The following is a 23,514-nucleotide window of genomic DNA, read 5'->3' on the forward strand; positions in this document are numbered from 1 at the left end:
ATCACGTATCTTACAAGGGATTTGTATTCAGAATGAAGAAAGAACACTTACAACTCTACAATAAAAATAAAAATAATCCAAATAAAAAACAGGCAAAGGATGTGAATAGATATTTTTCCAAAGAAGATATATAAATAGCCAATAAGCACATGAAGTGATACTCAACATCATCAATAAATAGGGAAATACAAATTAAATCCACAAAGAGATACCGCCTCACCCACTAGGTTGGTTATAATCCAAAAGCCAGATAATCACAGGAGTTAGTGAGGATCTGGGGAGATTGGAAACCTTGGACATTGCTAGTGAGGATGTAAAATGGTGCAGCCACTTTAGAAAACAATTTGGCAGTTCCTCAAAGAGGTAAAGATGGAATTAGCGTATGACCCAGCAATTTTACCAAAGAGAAATGATAACATACGTCCACCCGAAAACTTGTTCACTGGTGTTCACAGCAGCATTAATAGCCAAAGGATGAAATCAATCTAAATGTCTATCAATTGATGAAAAGGATAGACAAAATGTGGTATATCTATACAATAGAAGATTAATTCAGCCAAATACTGATACATGCTACAAAATAGATGAATCTTGAAATCATTATGCTAAATGAAAGAAGCCATACACAAAAGGCATATATTGTATGAGTGCATTTATATGAAATGTCCAGAATTAGGCAAATCCATAGAGACAGAAGGCAGATGAGTGGTTGCCAGGGCTGAGGTGGGGAAAGGGAATGGAGACTGTCTTCTAACGAGCATGGGGTTTTTGGTGGTACAACGAAAATATCCTGGAATTAGAGAGTGGTGATAGTTGTACAACTTGGTGAATATAATAAAGAACCTTTAGTATATTTAGAATCATGCTTATTAAAAGGATGAATTTTATGGTATGTGAATTATAACTCAATTTCAAAACATGGAAAAAGAAAAGGCCTGTCTCAGATTTGTATCATGCTGTTTGTTGTCACGAAATCCCTAGAGAATTCTGAGCTGGGTCTGGTTGAATATCCTTCTGTGAAAGAAGTCCTTAGGACTCCTCAGTTCAGTTAGCTGGAGGATATGCTAATATGCCAAAGATCAAACTCAAGGGGTAATGAAATTTCTTTGTGTCTCCCTTAACTCCAGGAACAAGTATCTCAAGTGGTGTTGGCATGAGAGGATCTGAACATCTCTCCACCACTGTAATAAAGAGCTCAAAGCACATCTTGCCAAGATGGTTCACTGCATCATCTCCACACGGAAAGATTAAGTGAGCATGATGTATTGGCTACAAGTCAGGAGACTTGTGTTCTAGTTTCGGCTCTGCTGCTAGCCTCTTTAAGTCTCAGTTTCCCTATCTGTAAAATAAGAGGTTGGTACCAAAAGTCTCTAAGGCCCTTTCTAGCACTAATACTTTATGTTTTTAGGAAGGAAATATCCTCCCCATCTCCTGTTCACTCCCCTCCCCTACATACACACCCACAAACAAGAAACATTCAGGCAAGTGGATGTGGCTCAAGCAATTGGGCTCCTGCCTACCACATGGGCAGTCTGTGGTTCAGTTCCCAGTACCACCTAAAGAGGATGAGCTGGCGCAACAGGCAGACATGGTGAGATGATGCCACAAGATGACACAACAAGAGACACAAAACAAAAAAAAAAACGTAACGAGAAACAACGAAACAGGGAACAGAGGTGGCTTAAGCAATTAGGTGCCTCCCTCCCACCCTGGACATACTGGGCTCGGTTTTGGGTGCCTCCTAAAGAAACAAAGAAGATGAAGAGTGCAAACAACAAGGGGGTGGGAAGAGATAAATAAAATAAATCTTAAAAAAAAAAAAGAAAGAAAAGAAACATTCAGCCACAATAACTGGGCTTTCATTTCCTACCAAGAAGGAATAACCCTTGTAGTATGGCTGATGGAAAAGAAAAGAAAAAGAAAAAGAAATAAAAGCAGAAAAGAAACGATGCAGCCCAAGGAATGATTTTTATTAACTAGCATTCTCAGAGACTCTGAATGGTGCTTATGAAGCAGTTTTTAGGTCTGTGATGTTTATAAGTTGAACAGCTTGTAAATTGGGGGTTGCACTGATACCAGGAAATAAACAAGGGCCTGTATCCCCAGAACCACAACTCTATTCTGCCCAGTCTCCTCATGCAGGGGCCACAGAGGTAGCCACAGGCCATCAGGCCCACAGACGTGTTTTGTTTAGCTTTTATGATGATTTTTTTCCCCCTTAAACTGTGTCTAATTTTAAAACCAGGAAATTTTACATAAAAATCAAGATTTCTGGCTTCTCTTGAAAAATCATAATACTGCACAATACTGTACCCAAATTCTAACTTGTGAAAATTATCCAGAACTGAATTGGGCCTACTTTTAACATGCTCTTCAGTTTGCCATAGTCCCCAATACTCGCTAATGTCCTATATGTTGAAGCCAAATATACCATATGCTGCCGACTTTTTTTTAATATATATTTTATTTATTTTTAAAAGATATATAACATAAAATGTTACATAAAAAAAATATAGCGGATTCCCATATGCTCCACTCCCCATACCTCCCACTTTTCCTATATTAACTTCTTTCAGTAGTGTGGTACATTCATTGCAACTGATGACACATTTTGGAGCATTGCCACCCAGCATGGATTATAGTTTAATTTGTAGTTTACACTCTCCCACTCCATTCTGTGGGTTATGGCAGGATATGTAATGTCTGTATCTGTCTTTGCAATGTCATTCAGGACAATTCCAAGTCCTGAAAATACCCCCATATTACACCTCTTTTTCCCTCTCCCTGCCTTCAATAACTCCAGGGGCCACTGTCTCCTCATCAATGATACAACTTCTTACATTGCTAGAATCACAATATATCTGTAGTAGAATATCAGTAAATCCACTCTAGTCCATATGGTATTCCCCAATCCTGAGGATTCTGTGGTGGAGAGGCCCACTCCACTTTTAATTGAGAGGGGGCTTCCATCCCATATGGCTGATGGATGGGACTTTTACTTGCAGTTGTAGACTTTCTTGGTTCCTTGGTACGATGGTTGACCATCCTCACCTCCTTGTTAGCTGTCCTGGGTGAGTCCAATGAACTGGAGAGAAGGTATTGCAACTCTATTGAGGCTCAGGGCCCAGCTGGCACATGGACAGCCCAGAGATTCAAGTCTAATTTCATACTTGCATGGTTTTTTGCAGATATTTTTTTTGCTATTGTTTTCTTATCCCCACATAGCTTAAATAAGCACTTGCCTGTCCTCTATATAATAACTGCCTCCTGGACATACAGCTGCCCCACAGATAACTTCAAACTCAATAAGCCTAAAACTTATTCATTAACTTATCCATAAATCTTTTTGCTACAAAAATCTTTCCCTTCCTCTCTCTCTGTCTTTTTCTCTGCCGGGCCAGAGGGAAGAAGTCGAAACAGGAGGGTGTCAGAGGAGATCTGGGCATAGCATACACCTGGTTCCTGGTTTGAGAATAAAAACATGGCCTGGAAGGAGACACACAAACAAATTCCCAATAGAGGTGACCTCTGGGGAGAGCAGACAGGGGAGAACTGAGGGGGGTGGGGGAGGGGTTTAAATCTTAACTTTTTATATAATATTTTATCTCTTTGAGAATTAAAAAGCAAGAAGCAAAAATGACAAAACATTATTGTCTTTCTGGGTGGTGGTTATATAGGCATTTTACTATGTAAGTTTGCATACATTTTTTTTTAAAGATTTTATTTATTTTCTTCTCCTTCCCTCCCGCCCCCATTGTCTGCTCTCCTGTGTCCATTCTCTACGTGTTCTTCTGTGTCCACTTGCATTCTCAGCAGCACCAGGAATCTGTGTCTCTTTTGGTTGCATCATCTTGTTGCATCAGCATTCTGTGTGTGCGGCGCCACTCCTGAGCAGGCTGTGCTTTTCTTGTGCTGGGCAGCTCTCCTTGTCGGGCATACTCCTTGCTCATGGGACTCCCCTAGCAGAAGACACCCCTGCGTGCGGCAGCACTGCGCGTGGGCCAGCTCACCACACGGGTCAGAAGGCCCTGGGTTCGAACGCTGGACCTCCCACGTGGTGGGCAGACGCTCTATCAGTTGAGCCACATCCACTTCCTCTTTTTTTAAAGACTTATTTTCTTAAGGGAAAATAAACTGAAGACATAACCAACAGACAGACTGACAGGTTGCTGAACATCCTGCTCCACTGACCCCCGGTGCTATAAGGGACCATTTTGCCCAAGGTACATGGCAGGGAAGGAGAGAGACAGCATTAGAGAGATTAGCTAAGAGGTCTCTTCTTTACAATATTCTAATTCCGAGGGCGAGACGGGTGGGGGGAAACCTCTCACTGCCTCCATAAGGAAAATGTGGCTTCCACACAAATATGATGCAGAAGGTGGGACCACCAGAGGCTCCTGCCTCTCCCATGCCAGCCACACCCCAGCCATCCTCAAGGCTGCCACCCCTGACGCAAGTTCTTCTGAAACAGAAAGCTATTTGTTGTGAGGGCTCTGGGCAGCTACCCTGGGGAAGAAGGTGCTGGCTTGATGGATTCTAGGCAGGTAGCAGCTCCCACAGGCGAGACAAGGTGAGAGCCACGAGCCCCCAGGCAGAAACGCACCGATTTCCTTTCTGCATCCTTCTCTCTCTCTCTCCACCCACCCTGTCTCCACAGGCTCCCAAGTCCTTCTGCAGGGCTGGACAGAGAGCTCCTTGGGCACCGCTCCGGCTCATACTCTGGGACCCTTTTGGCGCCTTTGCACTGATCTGGGCACCGAGTGAGAGGAAGCGCAACAAGAGACAGCTTTCAGCCTCCCCTGTGCCAGCCAAACAGTCGCTGGGCAGTCCCAGGAAGGCGCCTCCTTCAGAGGCAGCGCGCACCACCTGGGCTGCCCCAGGGACGTCTGCCCCGGGGCGTCCCCCACCCCTCCAGGAGCAGGTCCCCCGGGAGGACTCCTGGTACACGTGTACCAGGGTGCATTTCCAGGATGAGTTCAGTGCCCTTTAGAGCAGAAGTCCCTCCCCCACCTGGTCACCACTCGGCCCTGCTGCTTTTCACAGATATCCAACCAAGGGAGATGCCCACCTCCCAAAGTGCTGTGAGTTTGAAAAGGCAGGTGTATTAGTCAGCCAAAGGCATGCTGATGCAAAATACCAGAAATCTGCTTGCTTTTATAAAGGGTATTTATTTGGGGTAGGAGCTTACAGCTACCAGGCCATAAAACATAGGTTACTTCCCTCACCAAAGTCTCTTTCCATGTGTTGGACCAAGATGGCTGCCGACGTCTGCCAGGTTCAGGCTTCCTGGGTTCCTCTCTTACCAGGTCTTGCTTCTCTTGGGGCTCAGGGTTCCTCTCTTCCCAGGACTTGCTTCTTTCTGGGTTCAGGGTTCCTCTTTTCCAGGGCTTGCTTTTCTTTCCTCTGTGTGCTTACTTCCTGGGGTTCTAACTTAAGACTTCAGCATCAAACTCCAACATCAAAACTCCAACATCAAAAACCTCCAACTCTGTCCTTTGCCTTGTCTTTTATCTGTGAGTCCCCACCCACCAAGGGGCAGGGACTCAATACTCTACTGACATGGCCCAGTCAAAGCCCTAATCATAATTTAATCGTGCCCAGGTACAGACCAGTTTATAAACATAATCCAATATCTATATTTGGAATTCATAACTATATCAAACTGCTACAACAGGCTTGGTCAGACAGAGGCTGTTCCAGCACTGCTCCTGAGAATCCGCATTTCAAATGATACACACAAGAAGCACAACTAGATGGACAGCCGGGATGGTTGGTAGGTGGTCCCAGCTCCAGAGACCAGTTCCCTCTTCACTCCACGGGGAAGCAGAGCCTACAGGCCCCCAGCTCCCTGCTGGTGGGATATGAACACTCATCTGCTCCCAGAACTAAGGATGCCAAGGTATAGCACTGTACAATAATGAGGAACCCAGCTCTCTGCTTAACTTAGTGTCTCAACTCAGTCTTGATACCAAGATGTGTCATGCCTCTTATTGCCTGATCTACAGTTAGATAAGGGAGTAAAAGTCCACCAAGAGCAGGCAAAATCAAGACAACAGTGTTCAAGGGTAGCCATTACCTGGAATATAAGTTGTTTCTGTTCTTGGCCTTCAAAAACAGAAAATGTCATGGCTTTGAGGGGCCCACTAAACTTCGCCTCCTGGCCGTTTCCAGGTATCTGTTAAAAGGAAAGAAAAAGAGAGAAAATTAGTATCACCACCTATTATGAATGCATGGGTGTCTCCTGCTGATTTTACTAGGGCTTCCGGGATCAGTAGGTGAAATAGAGGATTCTACCCCCACTAAGAACAATGCAATTGAGTCAAAATGGGCAGAAACGGGCCTAATGTTTGTTGAGGGCTCAACCAGGGGCTGTGCTGCCACAGCTTTTGCTCTGCTACCAGATTGGTATCGCTTTTCTCCTTTAATCCTCCAAGCAGCAGAGCTGTGGAGAGAGTATTAACATCTCTATTTACAAAGGAAGCTTAGAGAAGTTAAGCTACTTGCCCAGCATAAAATGCTGAAATGGCTGTCAGGCACTGGATATTTCCAGTTGACAGAGACCGAAGGAAAGCTTGCACTCGTCCCCCAAAGCCACTCTGCCTTCTAACTTCTCCTGGCCTTATACCACCTCTTAAAACACCTTCCTCCTCCCCTCTTATTTTTATAAGGAAATTAATGGCAGATCCCCAGTACTTTGGATTTCACAATGGCCTCAAGGACAATTGAATGTACAGGAAAAATAACAACAACAAAGACTATGTAGACGTGTTTTAATACAATAGCATATAATTCCGTGGTAAATTTTAGTCAAATCTGACACTGAAATCAAACTGAAATTTGAAGGAAAGCTTACGATTTTAACATTTTATTTGTGTATCTATACTCATTGGAGGGGGGCACAGAATGTTTACTGTAAGCATCAACTCCACCAACGTTTTAAAATCCAAAGACCCTAAACTTGAAAGCATGATTAGAGTTCTGTTCTTTATACAGTATTAGAGCTACTGTCTTTCTGCAGATCTAAAATATTTTGGACTCTAGATTTTATGCCTGTGGCTGCCTTTTGGGGTGGTTTTTTACTAACCGCTCCTGCATTAAACCTACAAGGGCTACCCACTCAGGCTCGACTCCTCAGAGCAAGCCTCCCTCCCCAGCACCCAGGGCCTTTCTTTCAGTTTCTCCCCTGCCAGAGAGTTTCCGGCCCAGGGACTTTGCACTCACAGCTCCCCCTCTCCTCCGCACCCTTTCTCCTGTTCTCCAGACAACGCCTTTTCATCCTCAGCTCCTAGCACCTCATCAGAAACTTGTTCCCTGACCCCTCTATTTAAATATTCTCTCCCTCCAGGCCTTCTTCGTTTCCTTCACAGCATTAACTGCAATTTACTGTTTGTTTGTTTGTTTACTTGCTTTCAGTCATTATGTCCCACTGGGAGCACCAGGGTCTAATTTTTCCTGTTTACCAGTTTACAGAACCAATCTGGCACATACTCCATACCCAATATATTGTGGGTATCATGAGAAGTATTTCTTTTTCCTTAGTTTCAAAGCAGCCTCTTCCATATTATTCACATACTGTTGAATTCAAATATTATGTATATTATTAGTCCATTTTTGTCTATTTACACAGTGTATATATTCACTGGGGTCATATTTAACGTACTTAATGAATGCCCAATTAGTAAGAATGAATACCAACTTTAAACCTATATTGGCCGCACATCATTTCCGTATATAGATTCATATTTAAGAAGACAGTAAGCTTACACAAGATATTAACGTTGATTTTCTCTGGGTGATGGGATCACAGGAAATAGTACTTATTTTTTTCACTTATTCGTAGATTTTCTACACGGACAGCATATTACTACTTGGGTAATGAATGATATGTATTTTCAATAAATGTTTAAAGCTACATCTATAAAGTTTCGAAGGATTCCCCAAGTTTGAGGGCTTTGAGATTTGGTCCTCCCTCCTTCAGAGTTGTCAGGCCCTGCGGATTCGCTGTCCCAAGCCATCGCTAACCCTTTCTCCCTTCTTGCCTCCATCCAGAGGCTAAGGAAGCCAAATAGTCCCTTTCCCAAGCTCCCTTGCAGCTAGAAGGGTGGCCAAGTGACCCAGGTCTGGTTCATGAAATAAAAGGGAGTTCTGCTGGTGTGTTCTGGTCACTTTTGTTTTCCTAATAAAAAAGGTTATATGCGGCTGGCATTGCCTTCTCTTTTCCCCTGCTCTTCTTGCTCTGACAATGGACCTCATGTCTGGAGCTTGGCAGCCATCACGAAACCACAAGGGGAAAACCAGCTTGAAAGACGGTGGAACAAAGAGAAAGGAGTCCAAGTCTCTAAGAGCATCACAGAGCTGCCAAACCGGCCCGGGACTGCCCACTTCACGCTTCCTGTTGTCCAAGGAAAATAAGCCCCAGCTTATTGAGGAAGCCGTAAGTTGACTTTCTGATGCTTGTAACTAAAAGCATTCTTAACTGCCACAATGGTTTTCTAGACTTTGAGCCCTTCTCCTCATTTCTAAGCTTATCTTCCCCTGGCGCCTCTTCCTGGCTTTCACTCCTCTTCCATATCCTCTCCAGCTCCATTAACAACTCTGGAAGGTGTGGCATAAGAACTGGGGCTACTATCCAGGTGCTCCATGGATGACTCGAGAGGAGAGCCGTGCTTACTGTGGAGCTACTGCTCAACAGCAAACTGCCTTGGTCAACTTTCCTCTACATCAGACTTTCAGTTTTTCACACCAGTGATGGTCTCCAGAGAAAAACTACAACAGTCAGGCAAACCTCCTAAACGTGCCTGCCGTCTCCCTATGCGGTCAAGCGGACTCACCATCAGGAAAGGGTGACAACTGGAGCAGTGTGTCTATGTTGCAGGGTGCAAAGTTGAATTCTCATATCAGGACAACACATCTCTCTCCCTGCCTATTAACATGACTACATGAGCTATAAAGATTTCAAAATGCCTGTGCACACTATGAGTCATCAAGATGTACTGCCAGGCCGGGAAGAACTATTGTTGCAAAAGGGCAAGAGGATGGGTTTATGCAGGAGTTGGAAAGGAAGGGAAGAGAATGGAAGTAACATTTATGAGTGTCTCCTTGTAGCGGCTATGGGACTAGATCCTGCACGCACATCATTTTTTCTGATCCTCATGGCAATACCATCAGGAAACTATCTCTCGAGAAGACCTAAGAGGAGGCGAAGCCCTCCCAGATAGTGCAACTGCAGCACTGGGGCCAGCTCCGTTGGACCATCAGCCCCAATTCTTGAGCACATCGCTACACTGCCTTCCAGGCCAGCAAAGGGCTGGGCAACTTCCAGCATTGTACTTCCTCATTGTACTTCCAGCAAGAGTTCTCACTCTTGATTATGCAATACTTATGCCAAACTCTTCTTCCTTCTTGTCCTTGTGTAGAGGCAAAACTCCGAAATGGGTGGCTTCTCCTTGGCTTCCTCTGTCTCCCTATTTGGCACCCTTTACCACCCCTTGGATTGTTCCCTTGCTTGCTCACTCGCTCACTCTCACTCTTGCTTTTTTTCTCTCTCTCTCCAGTGCCCTTGCAAATACACCATGCTCTTTTCCCAGCCCCCTTATGAAAACCAGCTCCCAGAAAAGAACAGGAAAGCCACTCACACGATGGAATAAGTAACTGGCAATCACTTAAAATCACTACCTCAGCTGAATAAAGCCCTATGCTGAAGATAAGACTCTCCAAATATGGGAAGTGGATTTGGCTCAATGGATAGAGCATCCGCCTACCACATAGGAGGTCCAGGGTTCAAACCCAGGGCCTCCTGACCCATGTGGAGCTGGCCCATGAGCAGTGCTGATGTGCACAAGGAGTGCCGTGCCACACAGGGGTGTCCCCTGCATAGGGAAGCCCCACACACAAGGAGTGTGCACCGTAAGGAGAGCCACCCTGCAAGAAAAAAGTGCAGCCTGCCCAGGAGCGGCGCCGTACACCCGGAGAGCTGACACAGCAAGATGACGCAACAAAAAAGAGACACAGATTCCCAGTGTGGCAATAAGTATATAAGCAGACACAGAAGAACACACAGCAAATGGACACAGAGAGCAGACAAAAGGGAGGAAGGGGAGATAAATAATAAATAAATAAACAAATAAATAAATAAATAAAAAAGAAGCTCCAAGTATTATCCCATCCTCAGAGGAATGGGCTTAGGAGTAGAGGTGGGTAGAGGCAGAGAAAGAACTGGCTCCAACTCCAGGCATCTGAAATCCCACCATACAGGTAGGAACCACCCTGCCCTCCAGAGACAGTTCCGCAAGGGGCACATCTCCTGGGCAAGGCACTTGCCGTGGGTAATGGTTGGGCAGGATTTCTTATTCTAGGTGGAGACAACCCTGGAGGTGAGAGTAGAGGGAAGGAAAACTTATTTTCACTTTTCACCCAGTGGGAAAAAAAATGCATGTCCCCTTAGACAAGAAGCAAGTGAGTCCATGAATATCAAAATAAAATGATAGAACTCTCTCTCTTAGATCTAATTGCTGTTTCTGTATATAAGTCCGTATCATGTATTTCATTCCTGTCCCATTCCTGGTACTGTGCTAGGTGCTGAGGCTGCAAAGATGACTAAAATGCATTCCCTTCCTCATGAGGTCAGGATTCATATGAGAGTAGACACTGAGTATTTAAAATGCTATAGTAATAATCATAGCTGACATCTATCTAGTGCTTAGACTGTGCCAGTCATCTATCCAAGAGCTTTATAAATGCATTATCTCATTTAATTGCCACAACAACCCAAAAGGCAAATGCTGTTATTAGTACCATTTCACAGGGCAGAAAACTGAGGCTCAAAGCTTAAGTAACTCAACTGAGTTCCTGTCACTGATAAGTGGCAGTGTCAGCTTGAACCTAGGCCTGGCTTCACCACCACCCTGTGATAATACAGATGACAAGAAAAGCAGAATTGGCTCAACTGATAGAGCATCCGCCTACTACATGGGAGGTCCAGGGTTCAAACCCAGAGCCTCCTGACCTGTGTGGTGAGCTGGCCCACGCACAGTGCTGATGCACACAAGGAGTGCCGTGTCACGCAGGGGCATCCCTCGCGTAGGGGAGCCCCACGCACGAGGAGTGCACCCTGCAAGGAGAGCCGCCCCGTGCGAAAAAAGCACAGCCTGCCCAGGAGTCACACTGCACACACGGAGAGCTGACACAGCAAGATGACTCAACAAAAAAGAGACACAGATTCCTGGTGCCGCTGACAAGAATACAAGCGGACACAGAAGAGCACACAGAGAATGGACACAGAGAGCAGACAACGGGGGGCGGGGAGGGGGGGTGAAGAGGAGAGAAATAAAGAAATCTTAAAAAAAAAATACAGATGACATAGGACGTCTGAGAGGGTGGGGAGAGGAGAGCTCTGAGCCCTGTCTGGGGGGATACACACTTCTCATAAGGTAGGAGCAGCAGCTTTTCATCACCAAGAGGAAGGCACTATCGTTTCCCAAGATTGGCTCTATTTTAATCTGCAAATGTTCTGAACTGCATACACTCAAGGGGGCACTCGTGGGACTTGACATTGACTGTCATTGCTTTTCTTCTCAGAAGAAAGAACCAAGATTTGAGGTGTGAGGATCTCGTAGCTTCTCCACAGTCTTGCTCCCAAATATCACAAAAATTTTTTGGCAAGTCTGTAAACCTCATGGACCTCAGGAGCTTCATGAGCAAAAAAATGGGGATGGCACCCCACTGAGGCTGAGTGCTAGGTCTCTCTGGGTCTCTTCTAGCCTGTCAGTCGATGGGGCTAACGCAACAAAAGGCTAAAGATAGATGTAACCAGAAAACTCCAAATCAAGAAAATAAAACCATATATGGAAAGAAAATTACAGAGCAGAGCAGAGTTGAAAATAGAGAAGATGCTTTCCTTTATGCTTCAGTGGTAACTTTTTATGGTCAAAGTAAAAAAAAAAAATTGTCAAGATCAAGGGACATAGACAAACACATGTATCAGTCTACTTTTCTTTCCAAAGTCTCTGAACTGTAAGTGATGGTCTAAACTTGAAAAAAAAAAAAAAAAAAGATTTGTTTTAAACCTTGCCCATTAAATGTTATTGGCTTTTAAGAGTTGAGTAGAAAGTACTTTTCCTGGTCTCGATTGAAAGGCAGACTTTATGTAAGTTATTTGTAGCCATTTCATCTAAAACACTACATTAGAGCAAACTACATGTCCTTTCTGTTCATCAACTTAAGTTTTACAGACTTTTTAAACAGAGAAATGATAACCATTGTTTCCCTGGTATGGTATAGTAGGATGGGAGAAAATATTCTAGTAAAGAAATCAAGATGAACACCCTCTCTTACCAAATAAAGTGCAAGGAGAAACAGGGAGTGAAGATGGACTTGAGTCATCGTGTTTTTCTTTACTGAAACTCCTGTAAATAAACCAGAGATAAAATGATTAGTTACCAGTCTGTTAAGATCACATCTTTCCAACCAGGAAGGATCACTGTATAATTTCTAGCTATAAATCCAGCAGAATGGGAAAGGCCAGCCTCCTTCTGTAGGGAACATCCCAGACTTCCAGAAGCTTCACCATGCCTCATCCAGAGTAACGCACAAGTCAATATCCCAAACAGCACACACTCACTAATTCTAGCCTTTAAATGCTTCACTTCATTATAATCCTCGTCGTTTAAATGATAGACAATAAGTAGAAATTTTACTCTTATATGGATGGGGAGAGTATGTTTTGGTAAAGGTTAGGATAACTAGATACTAAAACGCTAGTGGTTCTGATTCACAATGCAAACACATGGGAAAGAACCCAAGAATTTTCAAAATCCTTCATTCAAAAACCTCACCATCTGCCTGTTTGGTCTTCTGAACATTGTTGTCAGCTATGTAATATATCCAAGAAAAAAAATGTACTTCCTTTTATCCCAGAAGAGACCAAAACAAGAACCCAAACCCTGCTCTTTTCCTCTTCTGTTTACTACTTTTGTTTCCTTTCCTCCTTGTAGCTTCACTTTTCACAGAAATTATAACTCGCACCCTGAGACACATTGTGACTAACCGATTTTAAGGTCCAAGATACATTTTCCACATGGCCTGTGAAGCAGGGTTGCTGTTTATCATAATATTGGACCACAAGAATGAAAAAAATCAGAGCATCCAAAAAGGAGCCATATCCCTAAAATTCCAATCACTTCAATGATTTTGACTTTCTTCTTCATGCTTTATTTTTTAAAGTTTGTCTACATTGAACATTTATAATAATATAATCAGCATGGAAAATGGTTATTCATATTACAACCACTCCAAAAATTTAGACCCTGAAATTTTTAAATGCCTTTCCTTTGGATAGCTTACATTTGGACTTTAGAAAAGTAAAAGTGCTCTACCATTTTAAACTCAAAAACGTCATGGGAGTTAAAGAAAGAAATGAGCATTTATTAAGCATCACTTATGCGCTGGATTGCAGAGGAGTCTTTGAAAATAGCAACAGGATGAGGCAGAGCACAGGCTCTGCGCCAGTGAGCCTGTGTGGGAATCCCACGCTGCTTTTCACTAGCTCTGTGGCCAGGGGTATATCCCCTCATCTCTCTTAATTTTTCCTCAGCTGGAAAATACATAGCCACTGCTCAATAAGAGATGACAGCTCTTACAATTCTTCTCATAAACATAATGAGATAGGCATTACTATTCCCTTTTTATCGATGAGGAAATTGAGGTCCAAAGTTAAGCAATTTGCCTAAAGACACACAGCTAGTAAGTGATACAGACAACAATCTTCTTATTCTTCCTGCTATACCTTATGTAGTATAATATCTATACAGATACAGATATAAGTGTAGACATAGACACAGCTATAGTATAAATGATATATATACACATATACATATATGAATACATATTTCATACGTGTTATATAATTAAGCAACTTGCCCCCAAGGTTCCACAGTAATTCAAGGAAGAGCTAAGACTAAAATGCTTCAGGACTCTTAGATTTATACAATTCATGAATGCTTAAAAATGAGCTTTTGTACCAGAATTAATTTGGTTGATGTGTCCAAACATCATTTTACGATTCGCTCATTATCTTAAAAAGAAGACATTTTTCTACTGTCTTAGACTGTGTATTTGGTTTAGATTTTTCCCTTCCTTCAGATGAAATATGTCAAAGACTGTGTAAACACATAGAAACTGATCATGATTCCAGGGTAAAGTATATTGCAAAATGAATTGTGGGTAAATGATTGAATTCATGTTCTTTTTTTTTTCTTTTTTCTTTTTTAACTTTATTTTTAAGAAAGTTTTAGATTACAGAAAAGTTACATCGAAAATATAGGGGATTTCGATATTCCCCACCCCCTCCCTCTCTCACATTTTCCCCTATTAATAACATCTTACATTAATATGGTACTTTCTTTCAATTGATGAACAAATATTGAAGCATTGCCACTAACTATGGTCTATAAAATTGGTATTCTTAGGTCTAGCTAGTTTTTTCTTTTTAATTTTGCTTCTATTATTTATTATAACAGATATCTTTAACTGCTTAGAAAAACATTGTATATACATAGGTACAAATTTCCACATGAGATAAAATGAAGATCTTTTGGGGGAAAAAATAGGGGGAAAGGGCTCCATTCAGGGTAGAGTGAAACAAGTTAAATTAACAAACAGTCAAATCTAGAGGGTGAAGCATTCTACAACACAAATGATTCCGTTTTTAAAGCAAGTCAATGCCATGGGGAAAGTGGGGAGAAGGGGGCTTACTCTAGATTGAGAAATTAAAGAGATACATCAGTCAGATGTGATGGATGGACTTCATATGGATCCTGATTGGAACAGACTTACGTACAAAGGCACTGTTGGCTTTCAGGGTAATTTGATTTTGGCCGAGCATTAGATAATATCAAGGAACCATGGTTTATTTTGTTAGGTGTGATAATGGCATTGTGGTTTATGTAAGAAAATGACCATATTTCTATAGATACCTACTAAAGGATATAGAGGTGAAAGGATTGCTCTCTGGGATTTGCTTTTAAATATTTACTTTAGCAAAGAAAAAGGAAAAGCAGGATATATGAGGCAACTGGGGGGGAAATCTTGGTAATTGTTAAATCTCATGATTAGTACATAGGGCTTCAGTGTACAATTCATTCTACTTTTGAATGAGTAAACTTTTTCATGTTTAAAATGTTCAAATTGAGGCATGAACTAAAATATCATTGGTAATAAAAGTTTTTAAAATTAAATCTCCCAAATTTATAAGATAGGAAAGAGTTTACAAACATATATAACTTTGATTTTTCCTTTGAAACTAATTCTCTCGAAGAAGTAGAAGTTGTAATGTCAAAGCCCTGGGTCCCCTGGCACTCGTAAGGGCTCGTCTATACCCAAACACCAAACTGGCCGTCCCAACAGAACCAGCCAAGAACCGGCTTCAGTGGGCTCAGCCTCCTCTCGTGTTCCTCTATGGTGTCTCGGGTTGGAGGCAGGAGGAGAGTGTTAGAGAGGAAACAGTTTGTTGTAACATACAGTGATTTTTCTGGCCTCTGAAATGAGATGGGTTACAAATATAATCCCTACTAAATCCTTTATACCATAATGTTTCAAGGGATTTAAGACATGTTCCTTGGATAGATATATAAATTATTTTAAGCTACATTATAATTTCTTCAGTAAGCACATTCCTGAGTTCCTTCAAGAACACTGTAACTGAAACTTTTAAAAAACTAAATTACTTAAATTCCTTTTAACGCATGTCACTGACACACAGATTAAGTATTGCTCAGTAAAGAGCTAATATTGAAGGTGTTTCTAGTTCAGTGTCTACAGACCCATCAGTTCAGGGGCCACAGCATGTAAACGATGAGGAAAAAATGTGAGTTTCTCCTTAACTCAGTGAGTCAAGTAAGGACTGGCAAGGTCACTGTGACAGTGTATCCTTTTACTGCCCCCCTTCCTGGAAACCACAGTCAAGACGCTTGTCCTCTCCTTCCATTTCATATCTGAAAAGTGAGGATAAAACATACCAAGATAGCTCACCAAATTTTTGTGACTTTTATAATCTAATAAATTAAGAAGTAAGAGCAGCTAAAATCCAGATCAACTGTAAGTCTAAAAGAATTGTTATGAAAGATTAAAACCCTTTACCTGTAGAATTCATAATTCTTTTTCCACCCTATAACTACTCTCTAACACAAGGCATCTGTAAAGTCATCATAACTTCTTTTATTTTTAAGATTGATTTATTTATCTCTCTCCCCTTTCTCCCCACCCCTGACCCCGGTTGTCTGCTCTCTGTGTCTATTTGCTGCGTCTTCTTTTTTGTCCGCTTCTGTTGTTGTCAGCGGTGCCCGGTATCTGTGTTTCTTTTTGTTGTGTCAGCTCTCCGTGTGTGTGGCACCATTCCTGGGCAGGCTGCACTTTCTTTTGTGCTGGGTGGCTCTCCTTACGGGGTGTACTCCTTGCGTGTGGGGCTCCCCTACGTGGGGGACACCCCTGCATGGCATGGCATTCCTTGCGCGCATCAGCACTGCACATGGGTCAGGTCCACACGGATCAAGGAGGTCCAGGGTTTAAACCGCGGACCTCCCATGTGGTAGACGGATGTCCTAACCACTGGGCCAAGTCCGCTGCCACCATAACTTCTTGATTACTGGGTTATAAAATGTGTGACTACCTGCCCCCCATCTAAATTTCTGATCTTTAAGAATGCCACCTCTCTTTTTGAATATTAGTAATATAATTATTTGGATTGGTTTACTTTATGTCTGTGATTAAATGTAATGAAAAATACCCCAGGCTCAAGTTCAAATAATTTTGTACTGAAGCACTAATTGTACATTGCCTTCAAATAAGTTGTGTAGAAGATGTTGCATGCATTTTGGAAGAAATCCTACAGAAGCAGCTGCTTTTTCAATAAACTGCGCCAGTTTCACATCCCTTTTGGTCAGTCCACCATAGTTGTGTGAGGTGAGAGTTATCTGGACCTTAGGAGTTTAAAATTTGGGTTAGCAGGTGCAGTTCAGTGGTTGAGCACCTGCTTCCCACGTATGAAGTCCTAGGCATAATCCACAGTACCTCCTTGTTGTATACACTGAACCATTCTGGGTGACAATTCATCTTTTCTGCTTGTAGGGCAACTCAGGACATAAAACCAATGCCTGATTAAAATTTTTAAATGAGAATTCTTTGTAAATGGCATCTCTCTCACTTAATTCCGACCATTCTGCTGCTTTAAGGTCAAGTATAACTTGGTTTCTCTCCTCTGCTGTCAACTACTGAGCATCTGCTGACACGGCTGCAAGGCTTGGGTCCCCCCCTGCAGCGCCCCCAACAGGCGCCGCGTTGCCCTGTACACCCCCACTGCTGCCGCCATGGCCACCCTCCCTCTAGCTAGGTTTTGAAATATTAGCAGCATGCACATGATCAGTTACCAACCAATATTCATTTAACAGACGTAAAAATATAGACAATAATGATCTTTCTCCTTCATCTCTTCAGCATGCAAGATCCTTCAAATGCTGGTCCCAACCTACTCTTCCAGCCTTATCTCCCACTCCCTTCCCACACCCTATAACACTGTGGACCCAGATGGACTTCGTACCCTGAGCTTTCCTAGCTACAGGTTTATGCATTAATAATCTCCCCATTTGCACGAGGCCTGGCCCAAGTAAATGGACAATCAATATTTGCTTAATTAGGTTGGATTGAGGTTGTCCTTCCTCATTTCCACTTCCACAGCTCAGATCCTATCTTTAGGCCCAATTTACTCATTTATTTGAAAAGCATTGAATTAAGTTTCTATTATGTGCCAGATACTGTGCTAAGTACTGAGATACCAAATCAGAGGCATGGGGTCTGCCCTCATGGAACTAGGATCTAAATTCTACCTCCCCCATAAAGTCTCCCCTGATTTCCAGCCAGAAGTGTCTCCTTCTTGATGGCCCTCGTGCCTCTAAACTACACTTTGCTGCCTCACCTCTTATCTTTTTGACATTTATTTACCTAGTTTTGGTACTGCCTCCAATAGAAAATAAAGTCCGTCAGGGCAGAGACCTTATTTTTAAGTTCTCAGTTTTAATTGCATTATCTCTTTGAACTATGCCTTGCATATATTAAGCTCTCATAGATGTTTGCTAAATTCTAAAACATTTGCAATTGTCCGACTTTGATATACTATCAATTTGACTTCATCTATAGAGCTTTCAGAATAAACATAAAATGTTAAAGAAAACTAATTTGAAGTTTAAAGATTTATTTTGATGCAAAGTAATGACTTTTTATTCTAGTTTCCCTAACAGATTTCTGCTCTGTAAATAAGTTACAAACTGGCTGAACTATATCATCTCTTCTTGAACTGATTTCTTTTTAGTAATTTTAATCTCCCAGAGGAATATAAGCTAAATTATAGAAAAGCAAAGAAAAACTAAATACCTTATGTGTTTTTGTCAGATGCTCAGACAGGTCACCGTCTGACCTGTCTTTTAATGGAATCTAGAAAGTAAAAACGGAAATGTGTTTATCCATTATTTTGTCATTTACATTTAGTCTTATCCCTCCCAGAAATAGAAATAATTCCTTCCACTCCCATGCCTAGGGTCCCATGGTTTATCCGACAACAAATCGAGCACACGACACTGCTTTTAGGCGTGGGGCCTGGGGTTGGGCTGGCTGATCTGGCAGGGATAAAAGTATCTACCTTTGAGAGTTAAGGGATTCGATGAGTTAATATTTAGAAAAATTTTTGTCAAATAAAAAATTCATTCTGCTATACAAGTTTTCTTAGTTAGAATTGTAAACACGAATTTATGGGACATCTCTGTTTGTAATTCCCAGCTTTGGGCGGCCCTGTTAATAAGAATACTCGAAGGGAAACGGACTTTGGCCCAGTGGTTAGGGCGTCCGTCTACCATATGGGAGGTCCGCGGTTCAAACCCCGGGCCTCCTTGACCCGTGTGGAGCTGGCCATGCGCAGCGCTGATGCGCGCAAGGAGTGCTGTGCCACGCAGGGGTGTCCCCCGCGTGGGGGAGCCCCACGCGCAAGAAGTGCGCCCATGAGGAGAGCCGCCCAGCGTGAAAAGAAAGAGCAGCCTGCCCAGGAATGGCGCCGCCCACATTTCCCGTGCCGCTGATGACAACAGAAGCGGACAAAGAAACAAGACGCAGCAAATAGACACCAAGAACAGACAACCAGGGGAGGGGGGGAAATTAAATAAATAAATAAAAATCTTTAAAAAAAAAAAAAAAAAAAAAGAATACTCGAAAAACAGCCTCCACAGACGCATCTCGCACAGCCACACGAAGCAGCAAGGTAAAGCTCTGTCTGAAAGGTTCAAGGCAAACTACACTACACTAATGCTAGGCCTGTCAGAAGAGGACTTTGACCTCTCAAACAAGTCTTTGGTTATATCTTCTCTTTATATGAATACAATTCCATCAACTAACATCTTGTCTGGATCTCAAGGATAATTGAGGAAAGCCACAGTTTATACCTGAAATTGCGCAACCTACCAAGTCATTTGATCGATTTCCTCACATTTCTTGAAAGAGGATTGGGGTGGATTTCCAGGCAATTCAGTAGAGATTTCTCTGAACAACCTAAAATGGTTGCACCAACCATCTGCTTGGAATTTTTGCTATTTGTCAAGGTTTCCCTCTGGTATAAGGAAAAATTCAGTTTCCATGGCAACCATCTGAGAGGCCAAACATATCTTTAGCACCACAGGTCAAAGGTTATAAAAAAGGGGGGAAGGAGTCACTTGAAAAATGTGGGATGAACCTCACCCACTCGATGTCACCACCACCTCCTTTGACCATGGAGACCAGAGTTTCTGGCCTTGCTGTCCAGATGAGATGCTCTCATTTATTATAATTCACCATAGCCCAGAAAACACTGAAACCCTTCCACATCTACATCTGAGTCCAGCCAGGATAACCACACAAAGGCAGCTAACATTTATTGAAAACATGGTTTTGCCATGCACAGTGCTGAGACCTTACATGGATGACCTTACTGATTTCTCATAAGAACCCTATGAAGCAGGTACTATTATTACAATCTACCTCTTAAAAGATTAAAGAAAGGAGGTGGTGGTGAGGGTCAAAGAGGTGAAGAGACTTCTCCCAGGTCACAAGGCCTGGCTAATTTCAAAAAACCCAACTCTTGATCCTTAATGAATGACAATAAGACAAAGTATCACATAATCCATCACACAACGTTCCAAAAATTCAATAAAAAATGTTTTCATTCTGTTTCTGTCCTTCCTCCAGATGCTGACCGTCCTGACCCTCATTTCCCAGAGGAAAAATGTGGGTCAGCCTAGGAGGTTTAGTTCCTGCAGCGCATGTATTTCTGTCTTATCTCTTCTCTCCCTGTCATTTCCCTCTGACCTTTGCCCCAGCAGCTTCGTATCTTTTAATCAAGCCAAGGAACCCTGTGGAAGGCACTGCCAGCTCACGGCGGGGGTGGCCACAGATGGAGTTCATCCTGTGATTCTGCAGTCTGCCCAAGGCATCCCATGGGGCCAGCTCAAAGGTTGATCGATTCTCTTACTGGGACAATGCCTCCAAGAGCCTGTAGGACATTTCTAGACGTTCTTATTGTTTCTCCATTTGTCTGAGTAAGGACAGGAATCTCTGGGTCCCATGTCTCCAAACTGTAAGTAACTCAACACATAAGCATTGATTTTTTTTGCCCATCCAAAATTAAGGATGAGTAAATCCTAATTGAGTCATCTCTCATCCTTTTTGGAAAAAATAAAGGAACATTAAGTTCTCTGAATTAAGCACAAAATAATTCACCCCGTACTAAGGTAGAACCTTCAACTCTAAAGAACCAAGAAGGCTCAGAAGAAAAGGATTGCAAATTTTGTTTTAAAATAACATGACACTGCAGGCAGCAAAGAATGTGACTGCAATTTATAACACAAGAAAGCCCAAACCACATCTAATAGCCTGTGTACTATTTATTTTACCATGCATTGTGTACTGCTAAGACCAGTACAATTATAAAGCAAGGCCAAATATGGACAAGGATCAGATTAAAAGCTTGCTCACACCCTTATTCACTAAATAATGTTCAGCTAAATCATGTCCATCTTTTCGGTACAGCTCAAAAATCACTGGCACCAATTATATCACTTAAGGCTTAGAAAATCACAAAAGGACTAATTTGCACTATTGACAAATTAAAAGCCCAATTAAAGTGGCCTTACTAAGCTAAAAACGAACAGGCAGGCATAAAATCTAGGCTGCTGCCTCACCCTTCAAACTGAGGACTCCCTCTGAGAGGAGACAGGGCGGGAGGGGACACAGACACACATACAGTGTAGGCACTTTTGTTTTCTGTCACTAAACTCAGCAAATCCATATTTTATGGATTTACAGATATGCAAAATTGGAGGTGACTGTTTTATTAATAGGTTCGTGGTAGAACAGATGGGCTCATGGTAGGAGAGATGACTCCTCTAGAGTACTTAAAATGTTTTAAATGTGTATGATAGATTTAAGTACAGATCATGAGCAAAATTACTCATATGGAAAAAAAGAATGGCATGTTCTAAAGAATAGTTTGTGACATGCTCATACTCCTTTCTGGTTGGCTTTTGCGCTACCCAGCACAGCCTCAGGGTGAGCAAGGGATGGAGCGGCTGGGAGAAGTGCCCTCTCCTGTCCTGCAGGACTTGCCAGCCCCCAATGGCTGGGTGGTCCTGAGTGGGTGGAGGGAAGCTGCGGACAGGGGACCAACAGACAGCTTCCGGCTCCCGCACTTCCCTGATGTCTGGAGCAGGCGAGCGATGAGGACTTCAGCCCTGACTTCCTGAGCTGAGCTGTGGAAAGCCCCGCAGCGAAGCAGGGGAAGGATTTCTTTCCTCCATATCTAACTAAACAATATCACAAGGATCTTTCCTGGCCTAAAAAGGAGGATGGGAACCACTATTACTCTTAAAAGATGGCTTAATTATTTTTATTAACATGTGCTTCATGTATCATCATTTTGACATCGTTATTTCTTCATTTTTTCCACATACAGGTGTATAGACTGTCAAGATAATGCAATCATATATTCTAGCCCTAGAAATTCAGTATGAGGTATGTCTAATTCATATCACACCCTATAGGGTTTAGACACTGAAGGATTAAAAAAAAAACAGGTAGCAATACTACCTCATTTATAAAGTGACCCATAGGCAAAGATTCTAATGATGAAAATTTGCTATTATGCTCAAGTATGGCAGGATACCCTTCCAAATCCTGCCACTAAATCGTAACTGACAACCAGGATGGGTAAGAGAGCAAGGGGAAAATGAATTTAATCCTATCCTGATAAAGATACCATACCACGATGAAATCTCACTCATGCGCTGTTGCTGTTTTGGTTTTTTTTTGATAATTGAAACTTTTTAAAAAAACAGCTAGCATTTGCTGAACGCTTACTAAGTTAAGCACCGTGGACAACTTATTTCGTGTAAATATCACAACAGCTGTATAAAGTGAGCCAAGGATCAGTATCAATCTCACTGCAGAGAGCACTTGTGAAAGCACAGGGCAGGATGGCCGCCAATAAGGAAGGTGCTCTCATCTTTGTTTTAATCATTCTTTAAGAGCACAAATCTACTATATTGATTCTTTATTGTCCCTTATTTGATATCTACAAGTCCTAATATTTTTAAAGAATTAAAATATGTTAAGAAATTATTAATTCAGAATATCATGGGTGAGAGAATTCAATACGTCCAACTTACAGAATATTTTAAGAGAAATAAAGTTTTCTTTGAGCCACATACACAGTAAAGAATAGCTTAATCTGTTACTTTAGTGAACAATCAACTTTAATATAATTAATATATCAACTATTGGATAAATACTTGCTTTTATTAAGATAATATTGCTTGTACTTAAGTTAATATTCCTGTTTGCTCTCATAAGTAACAAATAGGTAGAAAGATATTCCAGCACCTCTTTCCTTGTTTAGATAATCAGTGAATAGGATACAGAACAACTAGCGCCATTCCATATCCAACAGCAGTGATGTCTGAAGTAACGTAGCTCTACGTAAAGGAATACATCTGTATATGGCTACTGCTGTTAAATAGCACCAGTAAAAGCACTTATTTGTGAGCCTTTGGAAAAAGAAGCATGGCCATCCCTACTTTTCCTTCTCACAGTCTTCTCTCAGCCCAGAAGAAAAGTGGGAATGTGCTCTCCTTCCCCAAAAATGCCTCTGACAACAGAACAAGAGTTTGTCCTGGTGCCAGCACATAATTTGCCTTTTATACAAGAAGGGAGGAGGTAGCGGAAATACAACCTTCACCTTGAACAAGGATGACTTCGCTCAGGGGTTATTTTAGAATACCCACACCTAACGTGAAGACCTAATGTGAAACATTAGGGAGGCTCTTCAATGTCTCTTATATGTTAGACAAAGCCCAATAGTTTTATCATTTTATTTTTATGATGTTGGATCCCACTTCCTTGCATCAGAAACATAGCTATTGTGGCATTACTGGGTTACTTTTGTTGTTTCCT

The 23,514-nt window shown here is 42.1% G+C and overlaps 1 protein-coding gene across 5 annotated transcripts in view; it reads right to left on the reverse strand.

The window, feature by feature from the left end:
* Positions 1 to 23,514, reverse strand: part of CDH17 (cadherin 17) — a 104,125-nt gene that overhangs the window by 45,317 nt on the left and 35,294 nt on the right. For 4 of the 5 annotated variants that reach the window (XM_058275724.2, XM_058275727.2, XM_058275728.2 and 1 more), the window contains 3 exons: positions 18,421 to 18,480; positions 12,334 to 12,404; positions 6,077 to 6,175 (listed from right to left, as the gene is read on the reverse strand). In XM_058275724.2, the coding sequence (XP_058131707.1) occupies positions 6,077 to 6,175; positions 12,334 to 12,381 (147 nt within the window). In that variant the 5' untranslated portion in view covers positions 12,382 to 12,404; positions 18,421 to 18,480. The remainder of the gene's footprint in view (positions 1 to 6,076; positions 6,176 to 12,333; positions 12,405 to 18,420; positions 18,481 to 23,514) is intronic. The other variant, XM_058275726.1, reaches the window with a different exon arrangement.

The sequence above is a fragment of the Dasypus novemcinctus genome, chromosome 14, assembly GCF_030445035.2.
Source record: "Dasypus novemcinctus isolate mDasNov1 chromosome 14, mDasNov1.1.hap2, whole genome shotgun sequence".
NCBI classification, from domain to species: Eukaryota; Metazoa; Chordata; class Mammalia; order Cingulata; family Dasypodidae; genus Dasypus; species Dasypus novemcinctus.